General features: G+C 38.5%; 1 protein-coding gene across 6 annotated transcripts in view; it reads left to right on the top strand.

The window, feature by feature from the left end:
* NTM (neurotrimin) overlaps positions 1–14,723 on the top strand; it is a 1,011,020-nt gene extending 996,297 nt beyond the window's left edge. For 2 of the 6 annotated variants that reach the window (XM_042475321.1, XM_042475315.1), the window contains 2 exons: positions 5,947–5,976; positions 11,103–14,723. In XM_042475321.1, the coding sequence (XP_042331255.1) occupies positions 5,947–5,976; positions 11,103–11,203 (131 nt within the window). In that variant the 3' untranslated portion in view covers positions 11,204–14,723. Of the gene's footprint in view, positions 1–5,943; positions 5,977–11,102 lie in introns of all 6 variants that reach the window. The other 4 variants (XM_042475318.1, XM_042475320.1, XM_042475314.1 and 1 more) reach the window with 3 other exon arrangements.
* Positions 14,724–15,099: the final 376 nt, after the last annotated feature.

The raw sequence follows: 15,099 nt of genomic DNA, 5'->3' as shown, positions 1-15,099 counted from the left end.
TTGATGTTTTTTGGTTTTGCATGTTCCTAGCTCCCCATACTTTGCTTTAAGGCACATATATACTGAACTGTGAAGACCAGTAAATGTTAGCACTATATAGAAATACATTTTCTGCCTTCCCTATCGGTAGGAGGCTGTGGCGCATGAAAGCACACTGAAAATGTGTCACAGAAATTATCAGCATAAGCATCTTTCTTCAGTTGTCCATGGTCCCAACAAAAGATGTTGTTGCTTTGTACTATCTGCTGTGTTTGTGTACTTCTGAAAAATACCAAAGTGTTAGGTGTAATATAACCTGTTTAATATAACCAGTGTAGTATAACCAGTTTTCTTTAAAGTCGAACAGTATTTTGGCATTGATGGTTTTCTGATCCTGAATGTTTCTATCCAGATCCTGTTCAACTGCAATAAATTGTAGTCTTCCAGTATGTATAGCAGGGGTGGGGAGACTGCAAGCTTTTCTGCTTTTGGGGGTGATGACTGGATAGAGGTGGGTTGAAACGTAAAGATCTCTCTGGTGAGAGTCAGGTGCAAAGCAGAGGCTTACAGCCAACCTACATCTAATACAAGTAAGAACAGGCTGCCTCTGAGCTGAGATTTCACTATCAGAACTGGACTGACACATATTTTATACATAAATCTACTCTTGTCTCCCCCACCCCACTCCACCGGACTATTCATCATTTCCGTATAGTGACTAAAGAAGAGCCATTTTGCTATATGTTATCATTAAAGCATTAAGAGTAAGAAAGATTTGCAGATATACTGCAGTTTACTAGGCCCAACTCAGCTCTGCTTGGGGCAATGCAGCAAATACAATAAATAAAAGGCGCAATAACACGACAGAGAATATGTGAAGTCATTAGTATACACAAATGTTGCATGGAAGTGATGAAGAATCCCAGCAGAAGTTTGACTCTGGGCTCCTGTATCTCCTCCTTCTGAACATCCAGAGCAGCCTCACCGGCTGTTGATCTGCCTCTCTTATTCCCTATGGAGATCTCTCGTCTTTCATCTTCCCCACATTAAAACCATTTTAATGAAGGCATCAGCACTCAAGAAAAATTGTTTCCTGATTACTGTCTGCAAGCTTCACAATAATCATCAAGCCAATTTATTAGCAAACACAGAAGTGTGGTAAACTCTTAACATCACAGAAGGACAATTAGTAGTTATCAAAGGCAAGTGTTTCCCCCCTCAAGGCTTATGGGGAGTTCTGGGGGGAGAGCTTTGAATCTGAAAGAGACATACATGTGCATTCATACACATGCTGCCAAATCCTGTACTTAGTCTCCACCAGAGCATAGCCTTCCAATCAATAAAGTTTCCATAAGTGTTGAATTAACAAGTGCCATTGATTCACTGGGTCTACTTTAGTTGAGACTTACAATTGGATTTAGCCCCAAATCTTTATCCGCCTTCTCTTCCTCTTCTCCTTCTCTTCCTCTCTTTTTCTTTCAGTTCTTCCTCTCTCTCACACACGCATACACACATACGTACACATGTACATCTTCAGCACTGTTTTGCTACTGCTTACACTGTAAACATACTATATGTACCAGCAATCAAAGAAATACCAAAGAGCACTTGTCTATGGTTTTGCATCAGCAAAGTCCCTGCTGCTAGCTGAACTCACATTGAGTAATTTAGATTGGAATAGGAATGGCTGTTTACTTGTGCTGTTTTAAGTTTCATGTGCCCAAAATCTCTCTCTCTCTCTCTCTCTCACACACACACACACACACACACACATGCATGCTGTACTGTAATTTTGAAAATGTCACTGTTTCTGCAGAAGATCGTGAATTACTTTGTGTGCCATTTCAGAGAGCTCCTTTCTAAGATGTTTGTTTGCTTATAACATATAATTTAAAAGCTTCCCAAAAGAATGTTATCTCAGTAGTTAATAATAATAATAATAACATGGTATCTATACAGTATTTTATTCATATTTTAGATTTATTATAGTTTAGCTTTTTCTAATTTTTATAGAACATCTATAGAATTTTATGGTGTGTTTTGCCCACTTTTGTGTTATTTTGAGATGGCCTACGGGCTAATCAATAAATTGATTGATTGATTGATTGTTCACAGAATAATAACATTAAGTAATTATATACAATTGATACCATAATTTAAAAGGGGTGTGTGTGTGTGTTTTGGGTTGGTTGTGGGATTTTTTAATCTGTTGTGCCTTACAAATCCATTTCCTTGATCACAACTGCAAAAAACTTTGTTTATATAATAGGACCAAAACAAAGACCAAAGTAAGTTTTTGGAACCAAACTGACCAACATTTTGAGTATTTCATAAACACTTTCCGTTCCTTTCCTTACTCTCCCTCCCTACTTAATTCCTTCTGTTGCCTATAAAATGCACATTTATCAACCGATTATGATCAAACAATATTTATACTTAAAGGGACTTGCTGAACACTTTTGTCCAAGTTTGGGACTGATTGGCAAACCATTTTTTTATTTTTTTTATTTTTTATTTTTTTTTTTGCACAGATTTGGAAGGATTTGTGTGTTTTGCTTGGAACTGACAACTTTTAGGATAGCAATTGCTACTAGTCCAACTTCTTTGTCATTCAAATATGAAGGGAACTATTCAGCATCAATTTTGACAACACAGAGTAAATATAAAACATAGAAGAAGACAATGCTACTACCATCAACAACTACTACTACAACACATCCCAATCTCATCAACATCAGTGAATAAATGTAGCCAATTTTGTAAGGAAATATTAAGTTTAAAAGCTTTGTAAAAATAAAATGGTTCTCTCCCAGCATAAAAAAAGACCATCAGATGGAAGCCAGATAAGCCTGTGAAGGAGGATATTCCACAAAGGCTGCCACCTTCAAAGAGGCAGTATCTTCAGCACATGTAAGAAGCGTGTTGAAGATGCTTCTAAAACTAGACATCTATGTGATAGCGATGGGGGAATGTTCTATTTAAATTATTTTAAAATCAGGTCTTCCCAATATTTGCAACTATAGGTATACATATGGAAGAAACAAGAGCATTTTGACCCCCATATTTGAAGAGGATATATTTCTAGCTATACAGTGTATAGAAAAAGCATGGATAATGGTAAACATTATATTTCTTCCAGAGGTTGACCATAGACTCCCACTGGAGGACCTCCAGATGCCCAAAGAGGCCACCTCTATAGGAATCAGGGAGTCCTCCAGCATGACACTTTGGTCAACTTCTGGTGGAATAGAGTCCTTCTGGAGGATCTCAAGATGTCTAGAGAGACCTTTTTTGGACATAGGTAAGTGAAACCACAGTTACCAACCCTGCAGATAGAGAGATTGGACTGTACTTAAATCATCACAATCTGGTTTTCAGTCTTTGTACATTCAACCACATTTGTGCTGACATTAGTACCACCTCTTCCCCTCACCCAAAGATATTTCTCATGTTTTTATTTCCATTTGTTTTTGCATAATTTGCTAATACAGTGAGCCCACACCATACACGGGCTTCTCTTTCATGACTTTCAGCATAGGCAGAAGCTGTGGTACAATGTTGTGAATGGCACACATCCCCATGGCATGCGTGCCATACCGTGCCACATGCACGCACCCCATTATTTTCAATGGAGTGCGAGCATACATGATTTCCCCCTTACACAGGGGGTGGGAGGTGGAACAGATCCCCCACGTAAGGGAAAGGAAGGACTGTATTTTGAAAATAAGCTATTTGAGATGGAAAGAATTAAAGTTTTTGAAACACTGAATGTGAGAGAAAGTAAAGCTGACACACAACCTGTGACTCCTCAAATGAACAGAATTCATTAGATTTATGAGTGGAAATGTCAAATTTATGTGAGGAGAGCAGGGAGAGTAAATTCAACCCCTTCTCTCACTAGTTGTATACATCCATTTATTTCAGCTACATTCAATTTGTTTATGTCAAATCCCCATGGTAGGACAAAATAAACACTAAGCAGTCAGGGCATATTTAAAATGCAGCAACAGATAAAATTTCACCCAATAAGTGCAATGATGCATGGAAAAGACTGAAATGGGGTCCAATACAAGAGTAGAAATTATTCAGATGAAGGCAAGAAGGAAGCAAATTGTACAAATTTCCACAGCTGATAAAACTAAAGTTTGTGTTCATGAAATGGTTGGACAATTAAAATAAGAAAAATAAAATAGACGGCAATAATCTGTTGGCTGAATTTTAAGAAGGAACCTTTCTTTGGGGACAAAATCTCAGTTAAAAACTGTCCATAAGAGTGGCTGCAAGATTGAAGAGATCATCAGACAGAAGACAGGAGCAAAGCCCGTCCTTATCCTGTCCATGACAATGATCATGTGAAATACATTCTCACATCTTGCACTGGTCCTGTCATAAACCTGTCAGTGAAGTGGAATTGCATTAATGGGTTCTTCCGTTAATGCAAAATGAAGGATAAGCATGGGGTAATTCCACTTCACTGCTGGCACAATGGCAGGATCAGATCGATGTCATCTGAAAGTCCTTCCCATGATCATGCAGAAAAGACAGGAAAAGGACGGGACAAGGAAGTCCCTTCCCCTGCCTGATATGCCACCATTCTCCAACTTGGTATGGTGCAAAAAATCTGGAGGGTGTCCACAGCCCCACCGCTATCCAGCAATGTACACATGGAATGGCCTGTCTATAATAAGTTGAATATTTATGCAGAAAGTGGGATGGGTTGGAAGAAGCCAAGAAAGTTGTTTTTTGTTGTTATTGTTAAAATACATGGAACACAAATCACAACTAACCTGTTCCGCTGACTTTAAGAAGATCTGCGTTGACCTGAGATTTTTACACAGAACAAATACGTATGCAGTTGGTATATGTGTTAGGCAGCCTGTGACTGAACCTTGATCCTAGCTCTATGATATGTGAAATGGCTGTTGTTTGCAGCATATTGATAAAAGCATCTTTCTACTAAAAGATTAGTCATGAGTTGCTAATCTTTGCACCAGCCATTACACTACCACTAAGATCACAGATTCAAATGGATGTTAAGTTAAACATAAATTAAAATGTTGTTGTTGATGATGGTAGTAGTTTTATTATAGGCCAAGTTCATAAACAACATCCATCCATTCATCTTTCTTTCTTTCTTTCTTAATCATTAATTGATATCTTACCTTTGGCACCCAAAACAGCTTATAAATTAAAACAAATATATATATATATATATATATATATATATATATATATCTCACATCAAAGCCAGTTATAAATAATTGACCACTTGTATGTATATGCCTACACACTCTATTAGCATCAAGTCCTGTCTGATCTTGTAAGCTAAGCAGAATCAGCTTCAATTAATACTTGGATGAGAGTCCACCAATAAATACCAGATACTGTAGGCTATATTTCAGAGGAAGAAACTGGCAAAAGTACTTATGCGTTTTTCCTCCTTGCCTAGAAACCAAATGAAATTCATGGGGTTACCATAAGTCGACAGGTGACTTGAAGGCACATATCCATACATGGGCCTTTATGTCATCTGTCTACTTATGGTGGCCCCATGAATTTTGCAGAGTTTTCTGAGGCAAGGAATACCCAGAGATGGTTTACTGTTGCCTTCATTTCAATACAGCCTACAACACCTGGTGTTCCTTGGTGGTCTTCATCCAAGTATGAACCAGGACTGACCTTGTTTAGCTTCTATAATCAGATGGAAACTGATGCCTTCATCGTATGTAGGACCTGCAGTTGGCCATATTATATTGACCCCATTTAAGATGTCTGGGCCTGGAGAACTATAAGAACACTATTTGGAAGCAATTGCTAGAGATGACTAGCAGAGGTTTGTGCAAGAATTGCTACAAAGACTGGATGAAGCATCTCAGAGCAAGTCAGAATGCAGAGAGTGCTTTCTCTGTCTCTCTCTCTGTGTCTTTTTTTCCCTGATTGATAACTTGTTCTTTAATTTTATAGCAGAGACAACTGCTGTCCAGACACCCTGGAAAGGTCAGTAAAACCCTACTAAAGCTCCCCCAAATTATGAATGCCAATCCCCATCTACCCCTCTGCATCTTTCCCTTGCAGCTAAGCTAACCTCAAGGGATTGGTCCTTCACTGATAGCAGTGATCCCCTGCCAGCTTTCTTGTGAAATCCCTTACCTCCTCTTGGCTAAATTCCCCGAAAACCTCCCACAACCTGCTTTCATTGAAAGTAGCCAGCTAGCTTTATTACAGAGTAATGTGGCTAGTCCTCATGTCTTGCAGCTTAACATACAGTAGAAATCTCTGCAAGGCTTCTGCTTTCATCAGCTGTGTGCCTCCACCCCTCTTGCTTTGGCATTTCCCAAAACTCCTTTTAACACTATTTATTTGACTTATCTATGAAGTGTGAAATGTGAACATATTATTTTTTTTTTGCAGTCTACCTTTATTCAGAAGCTGCCTCACATATACATTTTCATTATTCTGTGACTACAATATTGAATCATACTTTGTTTCTTTTGGGAATGGCTGGGGCCGAACCATTACATTGTCTCTCCATACTTCACACAAGGTTTTCCAGATGTATTCCTTCATTCATTCAGGGGGCAGCTTTTAAAGCGTATGGCAATAAATTGCAAAACTTTTAAAATGCACATCTCTTTAACTGAAGTGTTTATTATCACTTATGCATTTGTAATGGCCTCATTCATGTTTGTTTTTATTCTGATTTCATATTTTACAATTTCGTTTACAACGAGCATCACTTTTACATACCCTTCAACTGTCCCAATTTGGCAGGGACCATGCCAGTGGCCATCCCTCTGTCGTCCCACTTTTCTCTGTTGCTTTGAAAATGTCCCAGTTTCTCTCTCTCTCCATCACACTTTCCTCATTTATCCTCTGCTTACCTCAGTTGCTGCAAACTGAGTTCAGAGTACAAAAGTAGTTTGCACTCATATAACTCAGCAGTGGGAAAAGAATAGAAGTAGTGGAATCTTGACCTTCCCTTAAGGCTCTGACAAAAGCAAATGGTTAAAACCTCTCCTGGCTTGTGTGTTCTTCCTCATTAATAACTTTTTAACCACACACTCTGATTTTGCTTGGCCACATGTATCCAATTTTGACGCATGAAATGTTGGCGGGTATGCTTTAGCGTACTTCTTTCTTTAATAAAAAAATGTACATAAGAAGTAATGTATTTGCATGCATACCTTCCCATACATCTGACTCAAGTCTACAAAATCACATGCTACCAGCGTCTTTCTTTCAGTTAGTCTCAAAGGTGCTACAAAATCCCTTTGCATACTGATTTTCCATACTGATGTGTCTTTGAATTCTACTTATATGTTGCTAGGGATAGACAAACCTGCCTCCCATAACTGCATTTACAGGTCACTAGATAATCTGAAATGGTGTCAGATTATGGCCTTGGACAGACCGCCTGAAAAGGGTGGCCTACCGGCATCCTATTTTCTTCTGGAGGGAAGCTGCAGGTGCCAAACCATGTGGCTTCCCTCCCAAGGAAAAAGAATGTGGGAAAAGCGGGTTCTTTTTAAGACACAGGGGCAGCGTAACAAGTGTGCCACTGGCACACTCGTAATGTAAGTGCCACATGGCAACATGCGGATACTACGCGGCGCTTATATAACAATGGCGGCACCTATGTACACAGGGTGCCACCATTGTTATGCCGCCCGTACGTTCTAGGGTTAGTTGCCGCATGGTCCCTAACCCTAGAATTGGTGCTGATACACCACTTTATGGTGGTATGTACTGCGCCAATGAGAGGAAAGAAGATCCACCCACATGCCTTAAAATATATCTAGCAGTAATGTAAATGAAGCTGAAATAAATAAAGCAGAGAATTAGAAAGAAATGTTCTCTCTGGAAATTAATTGGAAATACTTTTTTAAAAGATCATTTTGCTGTTTTTGTTTTAAAATTAACTTGCTTGATGAATTATATGTTGCAACCCTATTCCCACATATGTGTGCAGTTTTATATACGTTTTAGTTTGGGAGAAACTTAAAAAAAAGTCCGCCAATGAGCTCAATTTTTTGAATATAAAATTCAAATTACAGTCAGACCTTCATATCCATGGATTATTTATGCATGGATCCAATCATCCATGACTTGAATATATATATATATATATATATATATATATATATATATATATAGTCCAAGAAGTAAATCTTGATTTTGCCATTTTATAAAATGTACCTTTTTACAGTGCTATTGTATTTAATAGTACTTGTGTATCCATGGATATTGGTATCCACAGGGGGTCCTGGAACCAAACCCCAGTGGATACTGTATAAGAACACTTAGTACTACTACTATTTTAGCATGGGCAGGAATAGTGTTCAACAAAAAGGAAAACATAGGTTGGTGAGCTCAGTAATTTAAAAACAAAATTCAAAGCATACAAGCATTTCTCATCACCTGCTCAATTTAGCCCTTAAGACTATAAATAAACCAACCTTATAGTTGTACCGATGGGTCCTCTCCCATAAATTTGTGGGAAAAGAATTCCACTAGTGTAGGACAACTGCCAATAGCAACTCTTGGCATGCCTTAGTGGTCCAAACCTGGAACCCGGGTGGACAACTCAGCAAGGCATCTAAGGCCAACCATTCTCATATTATTTTGGATGTGTTTGTTCTTGTGCGCTCTCAATGGATAATTGGTGCTTAATAGCCTTCCTGTTGGGATACTCACTGGGCCTGATTGGTGGTCACTTTGGAACATTACTTGTTTCCTAAATGATCTCAAATAAATTAATATTGGAGAGAAGCCAGGCAGGGTCATTCTGGTTGCTTTGTTGACTACTGCTGTTGACAGCACTTCGGGCTGCAAGTGTTCCATTATCTTCTTCCATGGAACTCTCTGCTTTGTTCCTTCCAATATTTAGGATGAACTTGTTTTCATGATTCAGGTGGCTTCAAATTTCCAGGCTTTCTGGTCCGCAGTATAGCAGCAACCAACTTAACAGAGAGAAAATATGCCCACTCCCATATTTTTAATCATAGACTCATACAATCATAGAGTTGGAAGAGACCTCAAGGGCCATCCAGTCCAACCCCCTGCCATGCAGGAAAATCAAATCAAAGCATCCCTGACAGATGGCCATCCAGCCTCTGTTTAAAAACCTCCATGGAAGAAGACTCCACTACACTCCAAGGGAGTGTGTTCCACAGTCGAATAGCCCTTACTGTCAGGAAGGTCCTCCTAATGTTGAAGTGGAATCTCTTTTCCTGGAGCTTGCATCCATTGCTCTGGGTCCTAGTCTCTGGAGGCCAGCTTTCAGTAATGCTTGTGGGGCCTGAGGTTACTCATTGTGAGACACAGAATACTAGACTAGACAGGCTTTTCGTATGATTCTGCACATGTCTTCTTATGTCCTGAGACAAAGATGGAGCCAATCACAGCATTCTAGTGAGTGTGCAAATATTTATATCTGTTTAATATTTAAAATGTATAAGTCCTGAAGTAGTATAAAGATCAACAACAGGGGTTTACTTCTTCTCTAATTTCATTCTCAGAAGAAACAACAAGTAATTTGAGCCAACTTCTTCCAGCTGTGAGAAAGTATTTGAAAACTTTTCTAAGTTCAGGACACTCTCTCTCTGTGTGTGTGTGTGTGTGTGTGTGTGTGTTTAAATAAAAAACAGCGTATTTTTCTATACAAGATACAACAATTTACGTGCAGAAAATAATATTTCTTCTCATAGGTATTATTTTCTGTGCAGAAATTGTGGTCTCCTTAGCAGAAAATGCTGGTTTTCTGCACAAAAGATGTGAATTTTGTGCAGAATAAGTCCCAAGTGTGAATATTCTCATCTGTCCAAGATTCTCAACACCAGGGTTTCCCATAATAAGAAATTTCTCTCTCTCTTGCCATTTTCTGTTTTTTAAAAGAAAAACTTTTCATCCCTAAACAAAACAAAGAAGATCATCACTAAAAGTGACATCCTTTGAAAAATAGCATCAACATGCTTTTGAGTGAGGAATAGAACAAGGCCAACAGGGAGGGAATTACCAAAGGAGTACAGAATGGAGGCAGCCAGATATGCTTTTTGTCAATGGAGCTCTATATCTGGCCATTTAAACAAGAAAGCCCTGCACTATATTCACACTAAACCACACTTCTGAGCAAGACTTAGGATCCGGACATGTTTGCTGAATTGTGTAGTGAAGGCTTTAAATGGAATTTTAATGACTGTGAATTACACATTTGCATAGCTATTGGCTGAACTCCTTTGCTGATTTATATTGGCAAAACCAGTACTTACGTAAGTATAACTTCTTTTGCAAATGTTGTACAAGCTGAAGTGCAATAACTCTCTATGCAATGGATAGCTTCACCCCATATCAAACTGGCTGATGATTGCCCATCTGCTATTTCATAACCTGCTGCATACCTTCTCCTCCCAGACCTCATGAGACCTACGAAGAAGTACCATGGAGGAATGTTTTGCTCTGTTACCTCCCAAATAGACTCTTCTTCTTTAAATGTCTGTGGATGTCCTTGTACTGAGCAATGCCTATTCATCACAAGCTGTGAAGGGGTGTAAATAGACTTGTAGCACATGACAACATGTGAATATTAGCAATATGTCTACTACAGTTGAGTTACACTGAACAGAACAGAGGCTTCTTGGACAGTATTCTTGCACTGATTTCAAGAAAAGGAGCACCAGGATGGTTTCGTGGGCTAACTGATTTCCAGCTTCTCTGTCTATAGTTCTGCATTTGTTTGGCTGTTAGTTTTCCAGCCAGAAACACTTTGGATGTCCATGGCTCCAAACTCTGTCCTCATCCTTCAGTATTTCTGCCTACTTATTTAAAAGGTGGGGCACTCAGATTGATTGGTTGTGTATATATTGAATATTTTCTGGCAGTTCTATAGCAGTTCTACTTGGGGACTGTGAAGAAGGGAAATGAAATTCAGTTTTGTCTTGGCTCTGGGGCTATGGATGGTTGGGTATGGTTGAGATTGGAGTCAACCATGGAGCTTGCAATAGTTTTCACACACTTGGTTAGGGCCATTATTATTATTATTATTATTATTATTATTATTATTATTATTATTATGTCAGTTATTTATAAATTCAAGTGCTAACATGGTGCATCCTTTTTTTCTGCAGGGCCCGGAGCAGTGCATGATGGGAACAGTGGTGGGTCAAGAAGAGCTGTCTGTGTCTGGCTGCTTCCCTTCCTTCTCTTGCACCTGCTGCTCCAGTTTTGACCCTGTCAACTGTGGTAATGAAAAGAAGAAGGAAAAAGTAAAGAAGACAAAGTAAAGAAGAATATTAAAAAAAATAATTAAAAATAATCAGAACAGTAAAGAGAGTATATTATGAGGAAATATTGGGGAGAAAGAAAGGGAGTTTGAAAAAAACACACACACAAGAAGAGTCCATATTGTTCTGCTGATGTATCAACACAACTGAGTGCTGTTTTATTTCTATTTTCCCCGTTTTCCTCACATGGACAAGTATACAGCTGTTGGGGACCTACCAGTTCATTTGGCTGAGTGTCCATTGTTCCCCATTTTTTCCCATTAAACCTTGGCAAAATAGCTGAGCCCTTCCTTCCTTCCTTCCTTCCTTCCTTCCTTCCTTCCCATTTCCCTTCCTTTCCTCCCTCTGTCTTTCCTGACTTTCTTTCTCTGTGAATCTGTCCAGATCTCCTACAAGGAGGATTACAATATTGTCCGCGTTGCACACAACACGTCATGGCTTTCCTCCTCCAGTTCCCCTCCTCTTCACAGACTGCACAGTTATCTCTTTAATCACAAAATACAACACATCAACTACAGACAACAACCATGCTGGCAAAATCCAACCACAAGCTACAGCAAAGGGGAAGGAAAAACAACAACAACAACGCCTGATTGTTCAGACATGAATTCATTGTACTACATGGATATCGTGGATAATAAGGGATTCTGATTCATTATTAATTTTATTAATTATATTTTCTGATATGAGCCTAGAACTGTTAGTTCATAAAAAAAATACAAAAACGACAAAAAAACAAAAAATGGGGAGGGGGGAGAGAAAGAAGTTTATTAAGTATTAAAAAAAACAAATTGAATAGCGGGATTCTTAACTTGGAGGTGAACAGTCAATATCTCCAGTTGTTTGTGTGATCTGTTTTAGATGAGAGTTGAAAAATGTCCAGACAAAGAAAGAGAATGTGAAGATGAACAAGCAACGATTCCACCAGCACTATCAAGTTTCCATTTGTTGTTCTGGTGTTAAACGCAAGAAAGGATTCCGCTGTTTTCATACTGTTTGGAAGTACAAAGGTTGATGCTCACCGTTGAGTTAGATGGATATGCTTATTCTTTTTTATGATATATATATATATATATACATATATATACACAGTATATATACACACACACAAATATACATACATATATATGTATATGTATATAATATTATTATTTGTTAGCATTCTAGCATATTATTTCTCAGCCGGGTCCTTCTTCTGACATTAATGCATGCTGTATATGGAGTTAGCTGTGTATTGGTCTTTTCAGACAAAAAGGGTAGAGTTTTATTGGTAATTGTGTAATTAATTCCTGACTCTTTTTTTCTTTTGCCCTTGGCCTTCCCGTGGGTTATTTACATGTTGAAGATGTTTATAAAAAAGAAGAGAAAAAGAAAAGAAAAATAATAATACTTCTGTAGTGTCTCTTTACAGATTTGGATTTATACAAGGGGGAAAAATACTGGTGTTTGAAATCAATACACATCCTTCATTTTCCTTACTCTACACGGCTTCCGGTAGGAACACGACAAGGACACAAACATGAAATAAAAGAAGTTTTAAGTAATAATAATGGCCAGAATCCTTTATCACAATGTATATTATACAATTTTATGTAAACTTAGCTATGTTGCAGAGGGGATAAGGAAATCTGTTAGTGAGTTGCAAAGATGAATAAGGGACACCAGCAAGTGTGTCCCAATGCAGATCAGCACTCTCTATTTAGGATCCCAGTGCAGAATGAGGCCGATGTGCACATGACTGTCGATGTACATTGATCCCAATGCACATTGGTCCCCATCATCCACTTTGCTGGCTTCCCTATGTAATATTGCAACAACAGCCCTTTACAGGAGATGTATGTTATGGAACTGTCCAGTTCTTATTCCCAAAGATGCAATTCTGCTGACATAAATGCATATTTCCAAAATAATTCCTGCTCCTATACTTTTTTCTGTAAGAAGAAAAAAGAGAGGAAGAAAACCTTTTTCCACCCTCTAGCTATGCGGGAAACCAACTTACATCAGTTTTGTTCTCTTGTTTACATATGTGTCATTGGACCAAGAGAAATGCATCTTGTTAATGGAGCTTTGGAATAGCCCAGCAATTGGATCCCTCCTTTGCTCTTGGTTTTTCTGCAGATAAATACTGGAGGTTGTCTCTAACTTGAAATTTAATAATAATAATAATAATAATAATAATAATAATAATCTGCATTGCTCTTCAGCCTGATTGAAATATCTGATTATTAAGGTGGTTGGGGAGAGGGATTTGTATCTATAGCTAATTTACCAACATCAGCCTTCCATAAAATGTCAAATTTTGATACAGGAGAGCTCCGGTTTGAGAAACCAGTGGAAGACCATCACTTCTTCTGCTTCAACACCATTAACTTCTTCATACTGTACACAGATTTGGGCAGTGAGTCCTAGTCCTTTCACAAAATATCATTTAATTTAATTGTCGGTGAGAATTGAATTAATATTGTTGTTTTAATGCAACATGACAAGGGGAAAAACTGAAATCCTCAAATCTTATGGCGCTTATTATAAATAAGTATGATGGTGAGTTAAGATGGGCTTCAATATTCAGCAAATCAAAGTCTGTCTGTATTTTATTGGTGTGTAATTTTTGGTCGCCACCAAACTTCAAAGTTTACTATAAGTGAAAAAAAATACATTTTATTGAACTTAGAAACTGTGAATCTGTAATGCAGCCATTTTTTCCTCTAACTCTGTCCCTGTTTTACCTATTTGTTCTTGATAGATTCTGGACATCTTGTCCCTCCTGCATCATTTTCTTGAATCCTTTCCCTTTGCTGTGCCTGATTTCTTTCTAATTCTGCTCTCTTTGGACTGACCTTCTAGCTTCATGAGCTATTATCTCAGCCCTGAGTTTGATATTTAATTTCCCATCACCATGGGTTTCAATATCATGGTCACATTGAGTTTTCTAACCCTGAACAGACAATGTCTACTCATATCCCAGCTTGCTGTCTAGGAAACACTTCTTTAGAGATGGAGAAGCCACACCTCCAGGTTTCAGATAAATAAATACTTTCTAAAGGATTTCACAGTTTTCCTTCATATAAGGAACCAGCAGATTTAAACAGTTCTGCTATTTTTACCAGTAGACCATAGTCCAATGAGAGGTATAATTACAGCCAGCATTCTATTAGTGGTGTACCTAAGTGCAAGGTATAACTACATTCTACCTGCTTGTGTCTTTTTGTGTTTTTGTCATTACAGAGCTACCCCAGAAGCTAGGGGTTTTGATGTGATAGGCCTCATGAAGGACTAGTCTATGACTGATAGAGAATATGTGAGATCAGGGAAGCGTTTGGCTGTGTCTCTGTAGCCAAAGACAGAATGGTCCCATCATCCACATCCACTACTCATGGGGCATGACCAGATGTATGACTGATTCTCTTTCCCCTACTCTCCACCAGTCACATAATGTCTGTATGGCATAACACAGTAAAATCATAAGTCCCAGGGACATATATATATATATATATCAACTCATCAATATCTCGTATTGGGAACTTTCCTGGGATTGCAAAAACAAGTCTGGGAGTTGTTATGCATTGAATATGTATTTCAGTAGTCACCTCTTACCCATGGGGGTTATGTTCCAGGACCCTCCCATGGATGCCTGAAACCATTGATAATACTAAACCCTATATTTTTGGATTAGGCTTGACTATGTAAACATAACCACTACTACAGAGTTAAAGGGGGCTTGGAAACAATGCTTCCCATACCTGGGAAGAGCCCCCCCCCCCCCCTTTACCTGCTGCTGTGTAAAGGCAGAGGGAACTGATCCACTCCTAACTTTCCTCCTGGCACTTCCTTAACATATGCT

Source organism: Sceloporus undulatus, chromosome 6, assembly GCF_019175285.1.
Source record: "Sceloporus undulatus isolate JIND9_A2432 ecotype Alabama chromosome 6, SceUnd_v1.1, whole genome shotgun sequence".
NCBI classification, from domain to species: Eukaryota; Metazoa; Chordata; class Lepidosauria; order Squamata; family Phrynosomatidae; genus Sceloporus; species Sceloporus undulatus.
This window is presented reverse-complemented; position numbering and strand designations above follow the sequence as displayed.